This window comes from Panicum hallii, chromosome 1, assembly GCF_002211085.1.
Source record: "Panicum hallii strain FIL2 chromosome 1, PHallii_v3.1, whole genome shotgun sequence".
Classification (NCBI taxonomy): Eukaryota; Viridiplantae; Streptophyta; class Magnoliopsida; order Poales; family Poaceae; genus Panicum; species Panicum hallii.
The window spans coordinates 46,693,885-46,715,416 of record NC_038042.1 but is presented as its reverse complement, the minus strand read 5'-3'; the positions used below and the strand labels follow the sequence as shown (position 1 = coordinate 46,715,416).

Sequence of the window (21,532 nt, the reverse complement as noted above, 5' to 3'; positions counted from 1 at the left end):
GATGAATTGTACGCCATGAATGTGTGCATTGATATGTATATCCATAAAGCATAACTAAACAAAAATCATTCGCAACTGAACAAAAATAATTCGTTACAGATCTGTAAGTAATTCATTCAGATCTACAATTGAAAAAAAAATATTCGAACAAACTGCTTGCAAACCATTATGCCAATCATAAAAATAATGAGCAAAATTACATCAATAGCATGGCTTGTTTTCTTCCTTGAGATGGATCCCACACGTCATCCTCCACCGGAAGTGCTCCGAACGGGCGCACGAGAACCCGGTGGTTGTGCTTTAGACAGGCCACGGATGGGAGGACCAGGCACCAGGGGTGGGAGACGAGCTGCTCGTGGCCCGAGCTCCGGCGACGTCATGGCCGAGCTCAGGGCGGTGGCACGACAGGTCTAGCAGCGCGTGGCCAAGCTCCAGACACCGCGTAGCTGAGCTCCCTGATTGATCCTGGGCGGAAGGCGGCGGGTGGGGGAGAGGAGGGCGGCAGGTCGGCCTAGGGAGAGGAGAGGAGGGCGGTAGGCGGCGGTCTAGGGAAGAAACCGAGCGGGGCCGACGGAATGGGGTTGGGAAGGAATCGGCCTTTAATTTTGATGAAGTTGTAGTTTGATAACGTGTTCCGTAGAACGGCTGATTTTCAGCGAATCGACAGGGAGATCCGATTCGTTCATGTAGTCTTAAATCGTTGCATACAAAATTGCTTCCCCTATAATCGGAAGGAAATCGTCCCGTTTGGAGCTCTTCTTTTGATTGTTTAGTAGGAATCAGCTGAGAATCGATAGCAAACAGAACCATCAGTTATTTGGATATTATCGGAATTGGTATTGGAAACTCCCTTCTACCAGCCGGTGTCCAGCGTTCAGTTGTGCTCTCTCCCACCATTCCGACCCCTACGCCTCTGTATTCGTTGCATTCGCGCACCCCCTTCTTCCCCGCGTTCCTCCACCGTCGCCCCTCCCTCGCTCCGCCGCTCTGCTCCCCACGCCGGTCCCTCAGTCGCGCCCCTCCCTCCGCCGCCGCGCCGAAGCCACCGCGCCCCTCCCTCCGCCATCGCCACCGCGCCGCCGCTTTGCTCCCCACGCCGGTTCCTCCTCCGCCGTTCTGCTCGCAACTCCTCGCGGCCGCGGCCCGCTCCTCCTTCCTCGCCGGCCGCGGCCCCCTCCTCCTCCTTCCGCCGCCGAATTTCATCTTTCGCTCGGAGTGGTCCCTTCGTCACCGTTCTCCTCCTTTCCACTGGCACTGGACTGGGGCGGAGCGGAGATCCGCTCATCTGGACTTGGACTGGTTCCCTTCTTGTTTTCATTAGGTAAGCGACCCTAGCTCATTTGGATTCAGTACCTTCCTCGCCGCGCGGTGCCCTACTGATCTAATCCATCCATCCATGCTTCGACTAGGTGGTTCAGTCTTGGGCTTGGGTGCCCCATGTCGCAAGTCGAGCCCGCCGCCGCCGGCGCGGACCAGGCCGTCGAGGGGGCAGTCGTGCCGCACGACGAAGGTGTCGGCGGCGGCGGCGGTGGCGACGTGGCCACCACGGAAGTGCAAGTGGCTGTGGTCGTTTCCACCTCCGGCGACGAGAGGCGGGTGGAGTACGGCGACGATGCAGATAACGAGGGGGAGGAGGCTGCGACGGTGCAGGGAAGCAAAGAAGGCACGGAGGAGCTGCTCCGGAAGGTAGTGTACAGTGAAGAGGCCGCCTACAAGCTCTATTGCGACTATGGCCACCGGATGGGGTTCAGCATCCGGAAAGGGAAGCAGTCCTACTTCACTGGCACCAAGCGGATACGGACCAAGGACTACTTCTGCTCCAAGGAGGGGCTCAAGGAAGGGGAGAAGCTTACCGATGCAAATTTCAATGACCCGCACACCAGGACCAACTGCAGGGCCATGGTGCGGTTCAGGGTGAATGATCATGGGGAGTGGAAGGTTATCCGGTTGGTCTCTGATCATAACCACAACCTGGCAAGGCCAGAGGAACGGCACCTTTTGCGGTCTGCAAGGTCACTTATAGCGGGGCGGTCGAGTTCTGTTGAGGCGATGGTATACGCCGGGTATCAGGTACAAGGTGGTGCTCCACAATTGCCTGCAGGTAGTACTAGTGCAGCCAACATTGTGGAGAATTCAAAGCAGCATTTGCTTCTCAGCTACAGCGCTATGGCGAATACTCTGGCCGTAGGGACTGGAGACCTGCACAGCCTTGTGAGCTACCTCAAAAGCAGAGCAAATGAAGATGGCATGTTCTACTGGGATGTTCAATTGGACCAAAGTGGTCGGATGACTAATTTCTTTTGGCGTGATGGGAGAAGCAGGATCGACTATGACTGTTTCAGTGATGTGGTTGTGTTCGATTCAACTTACCGCTTGAGCAAACAGAATTTGATATGCGCACCTTTTGTTGGTGTGAACCACCATTGGCAGACCACTATGTATGGCTGTGCCCTCTTAGCTGATGAGTCAATGTCAGCTTTTGTGTGGCTGTTCAAATCTTTCTTGGAGTCCATGGGTAACCGACATCCTCAATCTATTTTCACCAATCTTGATCAAGTTGTGTCAAAAGCAATTGAGAATGTTTTTCCAAATACATGCCATCGCATTGCTCATTGGCACATCCAAAAGAATGCCCATTCACGTCTTGGTGCACTTAACGTTTCAAAAGTGTTCAATAAGATGTTCACCAAATGCATACAGGGATGTGACTCAGAAACAGAGTTTGAGGAAACATGGGCCCAAATGATCCATGAATTTAAGCTGCAGGATAATAAGTGGCTTAAGAAATTGTATAAGCTCAAGCAGAAGTGGTGTAGTGCTCTTAACAAGTGCACCTTTGATGGTGGGGTTGAGTATGAACCACAATGTGATAGTTTGAGTAACATATTCAATAGTGTTGCTGATAAATTGACATCTCTTTCTGCAATTGCTGTTGCTGTGGATAAATTATCTGAAGATTGGAGGGAAAAAGAATTGGAGGAGGATACACGATGTTTGCAAAAGCCACCTTCTTGTATCATAAAACACAGTGACATTTTGAATCACGCGGCAAAAGTTTATACACATAGAATCTACAAGCTGTTTGAGACAGATTTTCTCGATGGGTGTGGTGCCACAAAATTCAAGGAGCTTCCATGTGAAGATAATAACACACATCAATTTGAGATGACCATGCAAGGGCGAGGATCAAGAGTCTGCACGGTACATCTCAATATGTCTACAATGGAATTAAGTTGCAGCTGCAGTAAATTTGAGACAATGGGTTTACTTTGTCCGCATGCTCTGAAAGCTCTTAGTATCAAGAATATATGCAAAATTCCAGAAAGCTATATACTGAAGCGGTGGACCAAGGATGCGAAGAAATGGGTTTTTAACCCAAAACAATATGAATCATCATATCAGGAATGCATGGATGATGATGCTGCATACTGCAACTATGTTATGCATTATGCTTATGACCTTGTGACAAAGAGCCAAGGGCAGGAGGAATTGAGGAAAGCCCTGTGGGAGACTCTTGAGAATGGTGAGAAAGAATTGGAGAAATACCTAGGAAATGGTACACAATATGCACCTTCTTATGCTGCTTGAAGTATCACTAATTAACCTTCTGGACTTATCTGCTAAGGATGAGCAAGCTACTTCCTAGTTCTTTGGAACTTGGAAATTCATGCAGAACTTCTGACTCAAACTGTACTCTTAAGAAATGAAAATAAAAGTTTTTCAAACAAGATACAGTATCGAGTAAGTTTCATGCTTTCAACTTTGCTAGTTAATTCTTGTTGTGATTCCATGCACTTTAACTGATATTCCAATCTTTGGTACCACATGACAGTGCCCATGAAGCAATGCTATCTGTTAAACTGTTACAGTATGATGAAAACACACTAGTACGTATGGGTATTTAATGATGCTGATGTGTCTTGGTTAATAGATTAGTTTAGATCCTAAAAGGATTTTCCATTTTGTGACAAGGAAAAATATGAGTTCAGTATAGGTTGTTGTAGTTTTGATATATCTCAATTCTACATTTCCATAAGCCACATTTTGGCTCTTACTCTCTCAGAAGTAGGAAACGACTGTCCCTTTTTGGCAAAGTTGCCTGGTGAATTCGGTCATTTATTAGTTTGTTTTATATATGGCCCTTAATGCACCTGCCTTTTTACTTGTACAAAAAATGTTATTACCTCCGGTCAGGAATACATGATGTTCCCGACCAGAGGATTGACCTGCCGATAGTGCTTTTTCTATGGTCGGAACGTCATGTTTTTGCAGCCGGATAGAGTTTATTGAAGTGATGTAAGTTTCACTCTTCCATGAGTTATGACATGAATTGCAACAACTTGTGGCAAAGAATAACTGGTTCCTGTAGCTTCAAATGCACATCATAGATACTCCTGAAAGCAGAAAAGATTCCAAAATTCCAGACAAAAAGAAAATCTGCAGATTCCACATTCCTCCATAAACATGTGCCTTGTCGCTTACAATTCTGTCCTGTCAATTGGTAAGAAACAAATGCACTTCTACTTTTTCTTTACTTTTAGTGTTACAAGTTATGCTCAAATATTCTGTGTAACTCCTACGGCGATGCCACTATGTCTGCTCTCATCATGGTGGGTTATGTCATTGAGCTCTCCTTCTGCCCATATAGCATATGCCTCCTCGCCATGTACAGCATCATCCCCGATAAGTAGCTGTTCATCAGAAATTCGGAGGGGCAGGACTAGGCTAACAAGGACACAGATTATGGAAGTGATAATGATGTTCCAGGCAATGATGAAGAGTGCGCCAGCAATCTGCCTCCCAAACTGCGATGCACCATCACCACCATAAAATGCACCTCTTGAGTCTGGGATGGAGAGGAAGAGGTTGCAGAGGACTGGTTCAGCAAAAAGTCCAGTGGTGGTGCCACCGAGGAACCCAGCGACTGCGTGAGTATGGAAGACGCCAAGAGTGTCATCAATCTTCTGCATAAAGGACCACTTCTTGTGCAGCACCATCATGGTGTACCAGGGAATGCTACCTGAGAGAATTCCCATCACAATAGCTGCCCACCCTTGCACCAGACCTGTTGAATGAATGATCTAGTGAATCTTTGTTACTTAACCAATCAAAATGGATAATGGAGACTGTTTGGTGCACATGTTTGTTACTTGAGGCTGTTTAGCTACATTGTTAACTTGTACTGTGAAATTCTTGATGTCTCCTTTGTCAGTTTTCCTATATTATAACCTTGTTTTTGTGCACTTCCATGAAACTTCATTCACACATGGATAAATTTTCAATACTAAATTTTGTCTTGGAAATTTAAAATATGGGCACTTCCCAAAAAAAAAGCATCTTCTAATATACCAAAACCAATCAAGAAGGTTTCTATCTATTGAAGGAAAAATATTTTGGAAAGACATTCCATGGTCAGAACTGTGTTTCTGTTTTAGGCTTTTTGTTGATAGTCTTGTACTGGTGGTTAGTCCCGTCTAATGTCTGGAAGCGGGTTCTCTTTTGTAATTCTCTGTCTTGCTGGTCATTTGGTTGTTCGGTTTTGTAAGCTGGTAAGCCCCGCGGTTTGGTATCTGATGTAAAATGATTCATTTATGCTTTCTATAAAAGCCAGGAATCATTTATTTAAAAAGAAAAAAGAACCATGTTTCTGTCAGTCGGACAGATATTTGTTTTTTGAGATGCTTGATAAGAAAGTGACACAAATTTTCCAGGACAATGGAAAGGCAAAGTGAAGCTAGTCCTAATTGGGACAAAATAGGGGTTTCTTCTACTACCAACCCTTTTCTGATAAAATACAAATCAGTAGTGTTAGGTGGCTTGAATCTGAGTGCTTGAAACAAGTGAAGGGCCATTGGTTTTGAAACTCTAGGTCAACCAATGCCCTTTGCTGGTAGCTTAGCAGCAAGAGTGTCGCCTCAGAGAAGACAAGATTGCAAATTAAATACTTCTCACCCAATCATATCATCACAAGTTTTCGCAGGTTAGTGGATCAAAGTTATCTTAAGCCTGTTTGGGCAGCTTGTATACTGTGTCCTGACTATTTTCGTTTAGCTCAATGCTGCAGGATGTATAATTGATCTAAGAGCCTGGAACGCATATGATGCAGATGCTTGATTATTTGTTGACTTTGTCAGATACTGACCTATAGCTGAAGGTGTTTCACTTGTTTTCCTTAGTTTACTTTCCAGGATGTCATCATGGCAATAAATTACTAATGCAAGTTGCAATGTTCTAATTGGTTGGCTTTTGGTTGAACGAGTCCAGTTGCCAACTGAGGGAGGGGAAGGCTGCTCACCTGCACCAGGGGTGATGCATACAAGACCTGTGATCATACCCTGCACGGCACCAATTACCGATGGCTTTCCGAAGAAGAAGACATCAAGGAGTGTCCACACGAGCAGGCTGGTGGACGCACAGATATGTGTGTTGAGCACTGCCATGGATGAGTCGATGTTGGCCGAGTATGGGTCACCACCATTGAAACCTGTCCATCCGAGCCACAGCAGCCCTGCCCCTGCTAGCACCAGCAATATGTTATTTGGAGGGAAACGCTCCCTGTCTGATGCTGACCTTGGCCCCACCTGTGTGCAAGGAGTTGTCAGAACCATCGATGCAGAAATGGAATGATGAATCCAATCGGGGATGTTTTGTGTACCCAATAGGCAGCGGTAAGGCCGGCGATGCCAGAAGAGAGGTGGATGACATAGCCGCCTGAGTAATCTATGACACCCCACTGGAATAAGAAACCGCCACCCCAGAGTGAGAAGGCACAGATTGTGTAGGAGAAAGTGATCCAAAGCGGCACAAAGGCCATCCAGGCCTTGATGTTCATGCGCCCAAGCAGCGATCCAGCAAGGATGATGATGGTGATAGTGGCAAACATGCACTGGAAGTACACCATGGTTGCAGCTGGGTAGAAAGGATGGAGCATACCCGCCTCAAGTGAGCCGTTGTGGTACCGCACGGTGGTGGCTGTGAGCTCAGACTGCGCCACCAGGAAGCTCTGCCCGAGCGCAGGCCTCGCCTTACCCCAGAAAGGCAGGAGCCTGTCGCCAAACGACATGTTGTATGCCCAGATGACCCAGCAGATCCATACGGCCGCGAAGGCGTACAGCGCCATGAACGCCGAGTTGATGGCCCACTTCTTCTTAACGATGCTGCCATAGAGGATAACCAGCCCTGGCATGCTCTGCAGGCCCACGAAAGTCGCAGATGTCATCTGCCATGCGTTATCGCCCTTGTTGAGCCAGTCTGGCGATGACGAAGAGTTGCGGTATGCAATTGGTATCTCTCCTGCCATGGTTCTCACTGAGAGATTGGTAGGAGGGGGCAGAGCAGGAGGAAGGAGGGTGAATTGAACTGAGCTTCACTAGCAAAGCTTCTGTGAGGTAGTTCTCTGCCTCTGAAGTGTACAACTAAACTATATATGTGCCTCCCTGACTACAGACAAGCAAGGTGAATCTCACAGCCTCAAAACCTGGAGAGGGGGGGAAGGTAAGATTCGTATTAGCACTGACAAGTCTGTACTTGCTGTTGCTGAAGTATAATATTGCCGTCTCTGCTTCATGCCCTGTTGTGATCATCTCACTACTTGATTTTATTTCTGTCATGACTTGCTCTGATATGATTCATCCGAGGAATCATCACGCTGGTGAGTAGATGTAATACGGAAAGAGTTTGCTAGTCACGGCACACCACTTTCATGTTTTTATTTGCGTTATGTTAGTTTTTATATTTGCATAATTATGATAGTCGTGATCTGGAACTGTGACTTGGGTTCATAAGCAATCCTCAGATTCAGAGGAACAGAAGGGTGGAACTGTGAGTTTGCACGCCTGCTGTTTACCTGCAGCAGAAATCAAAGCAGGACACAGAAAAGGACTTGGTTTGGTATCTTTGGTTGACCTGGACTCGGAGTTGTAGACTTGCACTTCCAATCAAGGTGACTTTTCTCTATACTAATCAAGGTGACTTTGAGGTGTCATGGCATGAAGTAGGCGTCAGCATCCTTCGTTGTCTACTCTTTCCAGTCTTGAATGACTTGTGCCACCATTCTAGAAATGAATCGGAACAAAGATATTATGTACATCCACAACAGATAACAAGTGCTTCTGAGATAGCTGGAGTTGTTTTCATGCTTGTTTATATATATATACTTCTCCAAACGACTGAATCAAAGGTGCTAGTGCCATCTCTGTATGATCAGTAGCATTCTTGTAACCTTGATGAGTAGTTAAGGGACTACTAAAGCAGTATATGTCACAGTTTATTTATGCGTATACTTGTATGAAAGCTAAGCTTCTTCCCTGATTTACCATCTAGTGATGCCTCGCCTCTTAAACCATCATAGTCTTATCGCTCTGCCGAGTGCAGCAGCCACCGTGTTGTTCCTCCTGTCAAACTGACTGGTTCTTCTGCAAGTCTTTAGGCCTTTATGTTGCGAATTTGCAGTTAATAGCGGACGCGTCAGGTGGGGTTTCTCTCTCTTCTGCGTGTGTTCCATGGAGCTTCATTGACGATTCGTTGTGAAAGCAAGGGAGCTGCCCTGCGTCGTTCCTCGTCGGTGGTGGCCTGGTCGCTGATAGTACCTCTTTGAACTCCCATTTTCGCAAGAAAATTGCAATTATAAAATTCCAAATAATAAGCTTCGCAGTTTCGCCATTAATGATATTGACATCGTAGATTTGGAGCTCCAAACATGTGTCTCCTCATTTGGTGTATTTTTCCTTTTTTCTTTTTCGTTGGCAGGGTAAAATGACCTTTTTGCCCTTCCTCATTTTCACAACGCGGTTCCTTTCTGTCGTGACCAGGCAGGCAGGCAGGCTGCTGCCCGCCGCCGCTGGGCTGGCTGGCCGCCGGCGCTTGGAAAAAAAATGTGCATATTATTTTTATGCATAAATAAATTCTGGACACTAAATGAGAAAAAAAATAATCTAGGCGCAATTATAAGTACAATAATTGTGAGTTCATCTTACATCTTTTAATAATTTTGGTCTAAACGAGTTCTATCTCATATCAAATAAAGCATAAATTTACATCTCACCACATATAAAGCCATCACATATCACAAAAATATCATCAAAAGATCGTTCATCCAATACGAAGCATTCTTTTTCGAGTCATCTTTTCTGGTGCAGCCGCAGTAGGCATTCTCTCACGACTAGTGACAGCGGGTTGTGAAGAGTTGCCCTCTCCTAATAAGAATGTAAGTTTGCTGCATAGAAATATAGCATGACAATCATATATATTTAAAAATTTATTATATAGTAAATGTATTAGTATTCCTTACCTTCTGGTGATCCTTCCTGGACAATCCCGTAGTATTTCTTCTCTAAGTTCTTCCAATGCTAGTGCAGCTTTTGTAACATTTTTACTAAATTGCTTCCGCTTCCTACAAGTAAAATAGATTTAATTTATAATGACATCCGGCGTATTCAAATCGTAGATGAAAGAAATCAATACTCGCCTTTTTTTATCTCATTGAGTCGGCACTTGGAACAAGCTGCCTGTGACCCTTTTCACCGCACTTTAAGCAAGTCATTGGTCCTCTCCTCAGTCTCTGTCCCTTTGCATTGGTGGGAGCAGTAACATTGTTACCTACATTGGCTCCTCCACCTTCGGTTGTACCATCACCATATTTGATACCTTTCTTCTTGTGGCCACCTTTCATAAATCCTTTTAGTCTAAGTTTCCTTCATCTCCCGACCTCTTCTTTAGTAAGAGGTGCACCAACAACAAATGGTAGTTCCACATGTGGCCATTGCGTTTTTTTTATCATTGGCTCAATCTCTCTAGCATAAGCAGCCCTGAACCTATCCACCGACTAGTACTCATGCACAGGTCAAATCCCCTTGCTTACAAAGGTTAATACATATTGATATGCCTTACTAGTGTGCTACCATTTAAGATAAGTACAAGTCTTTGATTTAACTTCATAATATACCTCTCAACTTTCCTGCTATGGTTCCAGACCTCTGCACTTCAATTAGCAGATGGCACAAATCTCAAGTGCCTCAAATCTCTAGTATTTGCCTTCAGCTGAAGCATAATGGCTGGAAGTATCCTGTCAGGTAGCTTGTATGCAATATCTCTTCTCTTGTTCCATAATCACATGATCATTTCTCTAGTCTTATCAGCAAGGTTAGCCACACGTAAGTCTTTATGGTCTCTTATCTAGTTATTGAATGACTCTACAATATTACTAGTGATATAATCACATTTAATTTCTGGATTGAACCTGTACCATAGTAACTTATGATGGGTTTGTAACCACTTCACTGCTTCTGGTGATTGAGTCATAATTGTTGCCATATGGTCATATAATATATCTTCTCTGTAAATCTTTGCAGTAGGATATATCTAGTTGAACCCTCTACACCTTTTCACAAAATTTTTTATAAGATGATAAAAGCATTCTCTTTGCTCTGCATTTGGAAAAATATTCTTCGCTGCATTCTCTAAGTCTTTGCACAGCATCTGAACAAATAGCGAGGAGGAGTGGAGGATCACCTATTGCATTCTTTAAATATCACGTCGAGTTGACATGCGATCCTGTGCTTGACTCTGACTATGTGACACAGACGGTGAAAAGGGAATCCAAGTCCACGGTGATCTCCGAAAGTCCAACCGCTTGCATCGTGCGTGCCCAGGGGTGCATGCGTGCAGCCGTGATGAAAGTGAGAGAACATGCCTGATTAATCTAGCAAAAGCAAAGCCGTATGTGCATCGTCTCCAAGTACTAACCAAGCTAACTTCTACTTGCAGAACCTTCGATTTATTCCGCTTGTTTTTTTTTTCTCAGAGAGAGATAGCAAGTCAATTGTCTCTCAGAATTTTTTTCGCACGAGGATATTCCACATCCATTTCGTTTCTAAAAAGATTAGTGTGCGCGTGCGTGTTTAAATAAAAACAAGTAATGCGTTTTTATTATATAAAAAAAAGAATGTGTTTTGCTAGGTTTATCCTCACGAATCCACGGCCCAGCCCACAATCCTGGGCTCCTGGCCCGGCTCATTACCAGTTGTGTCGCGGCCCTCTCACAAAACGCAAGTAGGAAAAAACAGCTATCGAACCAAACCAAAGTACCAAACCCCTCGGCGGCTAAAACCCTAGCTCTCTCCCGCCGCCGGCGAGAGTCCGCGGCCATGGAGCACCTCCGGTGGCGCCCCTCGGTGAACGAGCGCGAATTCATCGAGAGCGCGCTCCAGTCCGACCTCCGCGTCGACGGCCGCCACTCCTTCGACTTCCGCAAGCTCAAGATCAGCTTCGGCAGGTACATCCCACCTCCACGCCTCACCCGCCCTCCTCCCCATTCCCAGCACACATCCGCTCCGCTCCTCTGGGTGTCGAGATTCCTCCTCGGCCGTCGCTGGCCGCCTGCAATTTGATCTCGTTGCCCCGGCGGCTTGGCTTTTTGCTCCGGCGCGTGGCGAATTTGGGCTTTTATCTGGCGAGCGGGCTTTGCATCCTTATTATTGTTGCTGTTGTGAACTCCAGGGAGGACGGGTCGTCGGAGGTGCAGCTCGGGGAGACGCACGTGCTGGGCTACGTGACCGCGCAGCTGGTGCAGCCCTACAGGGACAGGCCGAACGAGGGGACGCTGGCCATATTCACCGAGTTCTCGCCCATGGCCGACCCCGCCTTCGAGCCTGGGCGTCCAGGGGAATCAGCAATTGAGCTTGGCCGAGTCATCGACCGTGGCCTCAGGTCGCCAAATTCTTGTTTCTCTTATACCGCGTCAAAGGGTTTTGAGCGTTGAGCCTAATGACGATTTCTTTCTCTACTTATCATGTTTTTTTCAGGGAGAGCCGGGCTGTGGACATGGAGTCCCTGTGTGTTGTTGCTGGGAAGCATGTCTGGTCCGTGCGTGTTGACCTTCACATCTTGGATAACGGAGGGTATGGGTTATTGGGTTATGCATTATCTGATGATATAATTAATTTGTGAACAAACACTTCCAAGTTACAGTTCTAAGCTTGTCCATTGCCATGCTTTTCCCTCAGGAATCTCATTGATGCAGCTAACATTGCTGCATTGGCAGCTTTGTCTACTTTCCGGAGGCCGGAATGCACAGTTGGTGGGGACGATGGTCAACAAGTTATAGTGCATGATCCTGAGGTAGGCATCCACTTGCAATGTGTTCTACTTTATATCATCTTGCTAATATATCCCCCAATGGTCAAGCACCCTTGTAAAGCATTAGATTAACTAATTTACTAGGTTATTATGGTTTAATAATTTACTAGGTTGTTATGGTTTAATGTGTATGACTCCCATAAATTTCAGTAGACACAACTTCAATATAGAACCATTGCTAGTTGTCATATTCTGACCAGATTGGTGACAAGACTGACCTATCTTGTGTTCTGTTTCTTATGTATTTACAGGTCAGGGATCCACTCCCTCTTACAATTCATCATATGCCCATTGCTGTAACCTTTGCATATTTTGGTGAAGGTAACATCGTGGTATGTACCAATGATTCAGAAGATTGAACTGATTCTTGACTAACATCCGTCATGTTCTGTCATTATCATCCTCAGTTGTGTAACTTAATCTTTTTGTGTAGGTTGTTGATCCCACATACAAGGAAGAAGCAGTAATGGGAGGGAGGATGACTGCTACGATTAACTCAAATGGTGATATTTGTGCCATCCAGAAAGCTGGTGGGGAAGGTGTCATGTCAAGTGTTGTCATGCAGTGTTTAAGAATTGCTTCAGTTAAGGCTGCTGATATAACAAGCAAAATAAAGAAAGCAGTAAGTGAGGACCCTCAAAGATTAGCCAGGGTGTCCATGTTTTGATACGGATCTAAAATGAACAAGTTAAAAATCAAATCATGCAAATGATGATAATTGCATTATAGTGAAATTCTATGGCACTTTACTTTGTATTAAAAGTTCCGTCTCTACCTGTCTACCTACATAGAGGTTATGTTGCATATTTACTTAGTTGAAAATAATTTTCACTTACACTACATCAGCATTTACAGCAGACTACATTCCCCGTTTTACTCAACAGAAATATTTTCCCTTATAGTAGCAATCTTTCCATTAGATACACATGGAAATTTAGTCAGACAAAGGAATTACTGTGATGATTAATGCTCTAGAAGCAGAAAGAAATCTCTCCTACTAGCACCTCCATAGAACAAATGCTAGAGCCCCTTTAATCACTAAATAAAAGTGCAAAGAGAAAGTTAATATCAACTTTTGGGTTCCTTCATAGCACAAGACACAAAAGTCAGATGAATAGCAACATGGACTGAATTCCTTTGCCTAAAAACCTAGAACGCATAGCCATAATCCAATGCACTCACATTTCCAAAGCAATAAGTATCATATATGCAATTATTTGTTCTTTTATTGATTCTGTGGACTTGAAAATAAACATGCGAGCTGATCCATCCTTAAGTAGAGTTACACTGGAATGAAATAAATAACGCTGCCTGGTCGGAGCTAAATTAATGTAAACATGTCATTCAAACTGTTCTTTGACCTCTCTTTCGAACATGGCATGAAGAAAATGAAACAGAATGCAGGGAGGAGAGGACAGAAGAGAGAGGTATATGGTATATCTAGGGTTGTTGGTTCCCACTGAGGTAGCGACAAACTGACCTCAAGCACTGGGTGGGCGAACACAAATGGAGGGAGGTAGCGCTATGTGAGGTGGTACTGGTGGGCCCACATGTCGCAGCTGATTACTTTGTGAGAGGGAAGAGGGATTTGAGGTGGTAGAATTGAGGACCACTGCCACTGTGTTTTTTAAAGTAGCGAAAAACTGAAAATATTGCAGTTTACATGTCTTTGAAGTTTTATGATGCAAAACTGTACAAATTATGATTCTCATTCAACAGTTGGCTTTGCATTTCATCAAGCATGAAACAGTTGTATTCATTGATTTCAGGTAGACTCATACACCACTGAGAAAGCTTTAAAGAAAGTAAAGCGTTTGCCAGCCTCATTGCCTCGGAAAGTTATTGTAACTGATGTAACTATGGAGGACAAAGGTGATGATGAATTGGAGACGCAAGCTGTGAAGACACCCAGTGATGCTCAGGAGAAAAGCAAAGGTGATGAGGACCGTCAAAATATAAAAGGGAATTCACCCTTGACTGGGGACAGAATTGCTAAACACAAACAAACATCAACATTCAGTGGTGGTCCATCAAATTGGTAGCGATTAGCTTGATGTTTTGTTTCCCAAGTTCTAGATGTTTAGCATCAAATATTTGCTTGACGCAAGTTTTGCCGACTGGTCCTGATTTTTGCCATGTAGGGACCCATATTCTAAAGGAGTTTCATTAAGCTCCCTCAGAATTTCGCAGTTGACGGGTACTGTTAATTTTATTTGCATGTTATGAGTTCTCTTCTTGCTTGCTATCTGCCAATACCATCTCTCTGTGATGTGCTTGCAATCATTCTTTGGCTGGCATTTTAGTGTTCATTGATGATAAAAATATCATATTTATGGCATGTCGCTCTCCCCTGTTAGCTTTCTAGACATGTTTTGGTACCATTTATTTTAGGGCTGGTAGATATTATATATCTGTGCTTTCAGTGTGATGGGTCTTTTAAATTATGATATGTACAAATCAGCATCTGGCTGTCCAAAGACTTCCTTCAGTTTACAGTCATTTTGATTTGACATACTTAATCTGCTGTAGCCTTCCTTGAGGAATCATTTTTATTGTCTTAACTTTGCCAAGACTGATTCTCTCATGAGTTCAGATACAGTTTCTTATGATTGTTTCCTGCTCAACATGCAGATCTGGCAACTACGGTTAAGGCCAGCAGCCATGAGGATGCCCAACCAATGTTAACTGAATCAGCTAATGCCGAGGTGAAAATCACATTAAGCTCTGGGGCTGCTGGAGAGTCTGAAGAGGCCCAGGAAATTGGGTCGCCAAAGAGCCTAAAAGATGCCATCAAACCAAAACACAAAAGAAAGAAGAACAAAAAGTGACAGGAGTTAGATTAATTGCAAGCCTGTAATTTCATGCCTAAGGTGAGTGGTCATTTGCGAGATTGTTTTGTATGTTGTGTGGGCATTCTTACTATAAGTTGTGTGGGCATACTGATTGTCGTAATGATTGCACATGCTACAGTTGTATGTTACAGTTACGAGTACTCTAATGCTGATTCCCCCCTAAAAGAAAGGTGATGGCATCGTTCTGCAGGTAAATCAAAGATAGCCTACAACTCCTATTCAAATTCTCCTGACTGATGGTTCTTCACAGGAGTGGCATACATGGGTTATTTATTCTGTGTTTTTAGTTGTTACTGATGCAAGTGACTACAGGCAAATTTTGTACAAGCTGTACAATTGTATTCTAGGAATGTTCAAGTTTTCAGTCAACCTTGCAACTATCCTTGTGATGCATGATGTCCCTGTCACTCTTTATTCCATGTTCTGCTCGAGTGTTTGTATTGAGCAGCGATGCTGAAATGGAATCTCTTCAGGACCGTTGCGCTCGACCCTATCATTAATCCATCAATTTATGTGTCAACGGTCGTCAAAAATGGACCTGAACGGCTTTAGCGCCATCTAAGCCTGGTCTAATGAAACATCAAACTTATAATACAGATATAACAGATGGCTGCATTCTTGCTACTTCAGGATCAGCGTTTTCCACCTCAGAAGGAAAAAAAATCTATCGTAAGTATGGAATTGAACTGAAATTTGTATTCTCCTTTCAACAGGTCGACATCAGATCCAATCCCTGGCAAAAATCAGTTGGACAATTGAACTGAAATCGCTATCAACTCTCTCCCATCCGATTGCCTTTTCAAAGAGACCCTTTGTTTGAATTTTGCACTTCTAAGTCTACTTATTGTGCTAGGCTACCATCATCAGTCTAAACTCCGTTTACAAATTAAAGTTGTGTGCCGGACCTTTGTTGCGTTACATTTCGGAAAGGGCAGGACCTACTGTTTCCGCCGGTTAGCATTATAGCACTCATCGCATGAATGGATCATGTATTTTCAACCGCAAAGAATCACCTTCCCTCTTATGGTCGGTGCTTGCTATAAATGCTTCGCAAAGTTGGGCCTGTCTTGTTTTCAATCTTCATAACCTCGAGGCTCTCATCATTCTAGACTTGTTCATCGTTCTTTCTATTGCTTTACCTTGCATGTTCACCTTTTTATTTATTGTGAAATATCGGAGGAAACCAAGACAGCAACCGGCTGGCGGGAGATGTGTTGGCAGAAATTTATAGAGATTCAAGCTTAGTGTGAGGAGGCCAGTGAAGTAGTATATGTGCTGACACGGTAGTATTTTGAAATTGGGTTACTTTGGGTAATTTATCAACCCATAAGAACTCATGGTATTCGCTAATGCCTTCAGGCTACGCAGTAGAGTTGAATTCTAACGTTAGTCCTTTTGACCGTGGATGGAGTCTATAGCAGACGGCGCACGGATGCCTATTAACCCAAAACGTCATTGATGACCCACAAAAGTAGGGTTTGTTCAATTCACGTTGAACCCTGAAAAACTTTAGCCTGCGTGAGCTAGGGTGAATGAATCCAACACCCTAACTTGTATTTTAGTCTTGATTTACTCGAACATGTATAAGTCGGTTCTTTCATTGATAGATTCTAGATCTAATACTCTCTTTTTCACGGTACTTGCTATTTTAGTTTTTGCCACATGAATTGAGGAGGACAATGAAATAACCGTCCTACCCTATGTTAATCCTTTGATTTCAAAAGTACAAAACCGCTCTAAAATATGCAATTTTTAAGTAGGGGCAGTATTGGGAAAATGGGTCAAAGTTGCCTTGGAACTGTAGGATTTTGAAAAATAATAGAAGAAACCAAAACAAGTACGAATCAAGCGAAGGGAATAGAACATATAGCATGGATATTACTAGGATTCTTTCACTGTAAAAAAATGGATAAATTGGGGAAGTTGGCCTGTGACAGGATTGCTATTGTTTAGGAGTACAGCGCGTCCTAAACCCGATGCTCGCAGCGATGCACCAATGTACTCTTCCAAAAAGAAAAAAAACCGAAGAGAGATAAACTGTTGTTTCTCATACATAATTGCCTTGTTAAAGAATAATATTCTACACTTTGACAGTTCAAATTCATCTCTCAAACTAGCGTGGTCTCAACCGGTGGTGTTACCGGCAGAGCCTAAACTACAAACTCACAAAGTCACAATTAAACTGGTGCCGATCGGCCATTCTTGCATTACGCTAGCACTGTGTTAAGTTTAAGCTCCGAGTCAAAGTTCGCGCGGCAGGCCAATCTTGCAAGTATAAATATTATTACCTTTTCTGCTTCCAGTCATTATATTCTTCTGGTTACCCACTTGCCCTCCTGCTGGGACCAAAGAATGCATTAGCGTGAGGACTAAAATCAATCGGGATGAATGAATGAATGAATGAATGTGTTTCGCATGTGTACCAATGTAACCAGTATGTCCTCCACCTTCTCTGAATGACTGAATGTAAACTTTTGCTCCATGCCTTCTATATATGCATTGCAAATTTGGAACAAGGCTCGGGACTGCTACTGCCAGCCTCCCTCCTCTAGGTGGCAATAAGAGCTGTTCACATTCCGAGTTTTGCGGGGTTCATCCACCCCATCTTTCTTTCTCCTCTTCTTCTCTTTCTTTTCTTCTGCCTCTCCATCATCTATGCCCCTCCATGGATCCATCCCTGTCTACGCATCTGATTTCAGTGTGTGCTTTCTCCTCACAACTGCTGTGATCTGAGCTCTTCTTACCCGTACCCCCCCTTCTCTTTCTTCAATTTTGAAATATTGGGGAAGACCAAAATATCATCCGTCCACGTAGAGACATCTTAGCAGAAAGTGTAAATGATTTTAAGCATGTTGTAAACAAGACAGGTAAAGAAATAACAATTTACCATCTCGAGCGCAATCACTTTGTGCTGTCTTGGAACGGGTTAGTTGATTAACCAGAAAATGATTTGCGGCAAAATGAGTCATTTATTTCGACAAACCTGAAATACAAGGTTTACACTATCAACCAGAAGATACATATTTGACAGTGAGCAACCAAGATGCCCTGTATTGCTTATCATAAAGATTTGCAAACAGTAGACCGGAAATATTGTTAGAGAGGAGAAACAACCATTTTGGAAAAGGTATCTCGATGTTGGCCCCTGAGGCTGTATTGTTGTTAAATGTCGAGCAATATGCAAATTAGTTATCACTATGTCATGTGATTCAGGATTATCACAAACTGTGTATTTCTTAATAATGCATGATATATTTTTCGCTTACACATCCTCTTCCGGGGATGCACTAGACTAAAATTATTGTAGAAAATAGCTGCCGCTAAGGTTAGGCACCCATTCCAAACACGTGTAGACAAGGCATCATGTAGGGATGGCAATGGGTATCTGGTATCTGAAACTCGATGGGTTCTTACTTCATTAGGGTACGGGTTTGAATCAACTTTTAGACCCGTGGGTTCGTTAATGGGCAAGAAGTTCTACCCGTTGGATTTATGGGCACAGGTTTGTTCTTATAATATCCAAACCCGCAAACCCATGAATTTTTTAAACCCGATGCAACATAGCACATACTACCATTTTATTGCGAACTTCCAACAAATTTGATGTTAATACCATCATTTTATTATTATGAACTTGTAACAAACTTGATTTCAATACCATTATTTTATTGTAAACTTATAACAAACTTGTTAATACTATTGTCACTTGAAGTAGTAAACTTATTACATGTAATTTTATTCCCTCTAGTATCTTCATACACTAAATTATGAACTTATTGCTCATTCTATACTTATGCAAACTATAACTTGTTGCTTAGAAAAATATATTATCTTTCTTAGCTGTTTAAATTAAATCATAGTTGATAATGAGAAGAATATGCATGTATTGATCATTGACAAGTTTCTATTATGGCAAGAGTACAGCCAATGCGTAAAGGAATATCCTCGTCACGGATGACCCGTGGGCGCCCGTTAACCCGACGGGTTTGGGTTTGGGTTTGAAAAAATTTTATACCCGTCGTGGGTATGGGTTTTTTAATAGGTCTAAATAATTTTCGCGGGCACGGATGTGGGATAGCAAAACCTAGCGGGTTTGTGCCCGTTGGGTTTGTGCCCGTTGCCATCCTATAAGCTCTGAAGTACAATAAAAAATAAATAAATTCGAAATCTCCATTTTGCAGCTTGAGTAAATCTTCGCGGCTTGTTTTGTGTTGTCGACTACAGATGAACCAATTTCGCCACAATCGGGGTGTATGCAGTACCAAAGCATGGACAAAGTTCAACATATGGAAGAGAACACAACTCCATCTCATGCTAGAAGCTCAGATTACCAAACCCAAACCGCTGCTATCAACATCCTCGCATCCTCGATATTTTTTGCAAGGAATATTAGTACTCGTTTTACTAGTGCGATATATGAGCGCTATTAAATCTCCACAACTCTGGACGGCAGTGCGCCCTGATGATACGGCTTTTGTTCGAAAATGAAAAGGGGAAAAAACGAACCCTCCTTGCAAGCAGCTTTGTTTGGAGTCTTTGGTTAGACGACGTACTCATTTCATGTGGGCGGCTGTGTACTCTGAACACGATGCTGCGTCTGGCTATGCATTCCACGTTCACGAAAGCAACCGTGTAGCGAACTGAGCAGGCAGCGGCATGCCGGCGTGTGGTGGAGACAGTAGAGACAGCTCTCCTAGCACAGGTCAGGAGGGTGGCCCTGGTCCTTGGTCCCAGGCTCGCAGCCACCCGCTACCGCACATGACCCTCTGACAGGTCCCACCCAACCTGCCTCCTCATCCGTCCAAGTGGACGATCCCCCGGATTAGATTAATAACTAAAAATAAATTCGACGGATCTGACGGCGTGGCGTCAGCGGCTCAGTGCACTGCCCCGCGGGGAAGAAAAAAACAAGCAGAACAAGATGAAAAGGCTGCGGATTCACAGGCGCCCGCCGAAGCACACGCCAAAGACAAACGCGAGGGGCTTCTGTTTCTTCATTTCTTGGTAGGATAGGAGAGACAAACGCGCGGCGGATGCGGGAAGCCGGGAAGGAGGGGTCACGTGCGGGCGTTGGCGTTGGCGTCGGCGTGTGAGCAAGGCGTAGTAGCGTGTCCCGCGCGGCCACCGCCTCGCCTCCCAATCTCAACGCGAGCCACGATCACGGCTGGCTCCCGGTCCCGGCTCGTCCGCCGCAGAGGGCTCCCGTCCCACCGGCTGGCGGCTGCAGCCGTTGCCCCGCCGGGCCACGTGCGCCTCGTGCCACCCACCAGCACCCCGGGTCCCCGGCCGGCGACCCCGTCGCCGTACGCCGGACCGCGGATCGGATACGGTCGGGATCCTGCGCAGGGCAGCGCGCACGCGCCACCGGTCGACGTCCACCTGATCCAGCCCATTTCCTTGCGCGATCAGCCAAAGCCAACCGATCACGCGTAACCAACCATGCAGCCAGGTTAATTATCCAGCGGGATGACACGCTTCCACTCACGCGATTCGTTTTCACGGCCGGTCAGCTCGTGGGCACGTACGGTAGCAGAAGGAACCACCGACACGGTCATTCTTGCTCCCTCCATCGTAAAAGATAAGTTAATTTAGGATTTAAAATTTATTTCATCTTATCCTATTTAGAAAGTGGATGTACGTGTAAGAATTAATTAGTGTTAAATATGGATAATAAATATAAGCAAACATGGTTATTTTATTTTTTTATTAATTTATCGTAGAATTTTTGGAATAACTTATTTTTTGAGCAGAGGAAGTAAGTAAGTTGTTACAGAAGCATGTGATTTCGTTGGCGCCAGCGCCTCAAGCTAGCGTTCCTGGCAGCAAGCAACCCCCAACGCATGCAGCGAGAGCACGTAGAGCGTCGACCGGCCGTGGTTGGGTCGGGCTGCCCGAGAGCCACCTCGCACCGAGCCAGCCCAAGTTGGGCGAGGAGACAAAACGTGTCACCCTACGGGAACAGATTGCTGCAACGAGGACGGCCGCGGACGGGGCACCAGCACCAACTTATCCACTGCCCATCAACCAGCCTGCGAAGCTGATAGGTTGATTATCTTTTATAATTGTGTTGCTTGCAAGCATGAACTATATGGTACCCTATTTATTTATTAGTGTACGAGTACGATTTGCTTGTAAAGCTGGCCATTTAATTTGATCACAAGCAAAGCGACGATAGCATTTGTTAGCGGCCGCGCCCGCACGCATGCCGATACGCGCCATCGACGGCGAAACGTGTGGGCGGCGGCGCTAGGTGCGACCGCCCCGGGCCTCGGTTGTCTGGGCTTTTTGGTTGGCCTTTTCCTCCTGCGGGGGGGTGGCAAATTTTTGGTAGCGCACAGCTCGGCGACGTAATTTGCGCGATTATTCTATGCACCACGCCGCTGCTCGCGCCGAAATCGTGCCGCACCCGCACCTCCTACAGTGTGCGTCAAGAATACCACGCCATTCTCTATTTTGGAAAAGGTGACGAATCCAGGCTCTCGACGTCCGTTCTCGGGGGCGGAGCTGCGTGCAACCGTGCTGACATGGCTCGGCCATAAGAGCTT

General features: G+C 44.8%; 3 protein-coding genes across 8 annotated transcripts; 2 read left to right on the top strand and 1 right to left on the bottom strand.

Annotated features, from left to right (window-relative positions):
• The first annotated feature begins 885 nt into the window (after window positions 1–885).
• LOC112884912 (protein FAR1-RELATED SEQUENCE 5-like) lies at window positions 886–5,197 on the top strand. Of its 3 annotated transcripts, none has more exons than XR_003227206.1 (3): window positions 886–1,321; window positions 1,410–3,741; window positions 4,649–5,197. XR_003227206.1 is itself a non-coding variant. In XM_025950546.1 (2 exons), exon 2 carries the CDS (start codon window positions 1,438–1,440, stop codon window positions 3,586–3,588), a length of 2,151 nt encoding a protein of 716 aa, XP_025806331.1. In that variant the 5' UTR covers window positions 886–1,321; window positions 1,410–1,437; the 3' UTR covers window positions 3,589–5,197. The 3 variants fall into 3 exon arrangements, 1 of the variants encoding a protein (XP_025806331.1); XR_003227205.1 differs by having other exon boundaries at window positions 1,410–4,501; XM_025950546.1 differs by having other exon boundaries at window positions 1,410–5,197.
• LOC112884922 (ammonium transporter 3 member 3) lies at window positions 4,428–7,459 on the bottom strand. Its single transcript, XM_025950567.1, has 3 exons — window positions 6,656–7,459; window positions 6,296–6,581; window positions 4,428–5,065 (listed from the first exon to the last, which is right to left on the bottom strand). Exons 1-3 carry the CDS (start codon window positions 7,298–7,300, stop codon window positions 4,557–4,559), a joined length of 1,440 nt encoding a protein of 479 aa, XP_025806352.1. The 5' UTR covers window positions 7,301–7,459; the 3' UTR covers window positions 4,428–4,556.
• Window positions 7,460–11,060: 3,601 nt separating this feature from the next.
• LOC112876085 (exosome complex component RRP45A-like) lies at window positions 11,061–15,520 on the top strand. 4 transcript variants are annotated; one of them, XM_025940135.1, is made up of 10 exons: window positions 11,061–11,272; window positions 11,497–11,706; window positions 11,802–11,897; window positions 12,003–12,117; window positions 12,387–12,467; window positions 12,569–12,757; window positions 13,905–14,173; window positions 14,277–14,332; window positions 14,767–15,005; window positions 15,178–15,520. In XM_025940135.1, exons 1-9 carry the CDS (start codon window positions 11,145–11,147, stop codon window positions 14,961–14,963), a joined length of 1,341 nt encoding a protein of 446 aa, XP_025795920.1. In that variant the 5' UTR covers window positions 11,061–11,144; the 3' UTR covers window positions 14,964–15,005; window positions 15,178–15,520. The 4 variants fall into 4 exon arrangements, with proteins under 4 accessions (XP_025795920.1, XP_025795913.1, XP_025795927.1 ...); XM_025940128.1 differs by having other exon boundaries at window positions 15,106–15,520; XM_025940142.1 differs by lacking the exon at window positions 14,277–14,332 and having other exon boundaries at window positions 13,905–14,070; window positions 15,106–15,520.
• The last annotated feature ends 6,012 nt before the right edge of the window (window positions 15,521–21,532 follow it).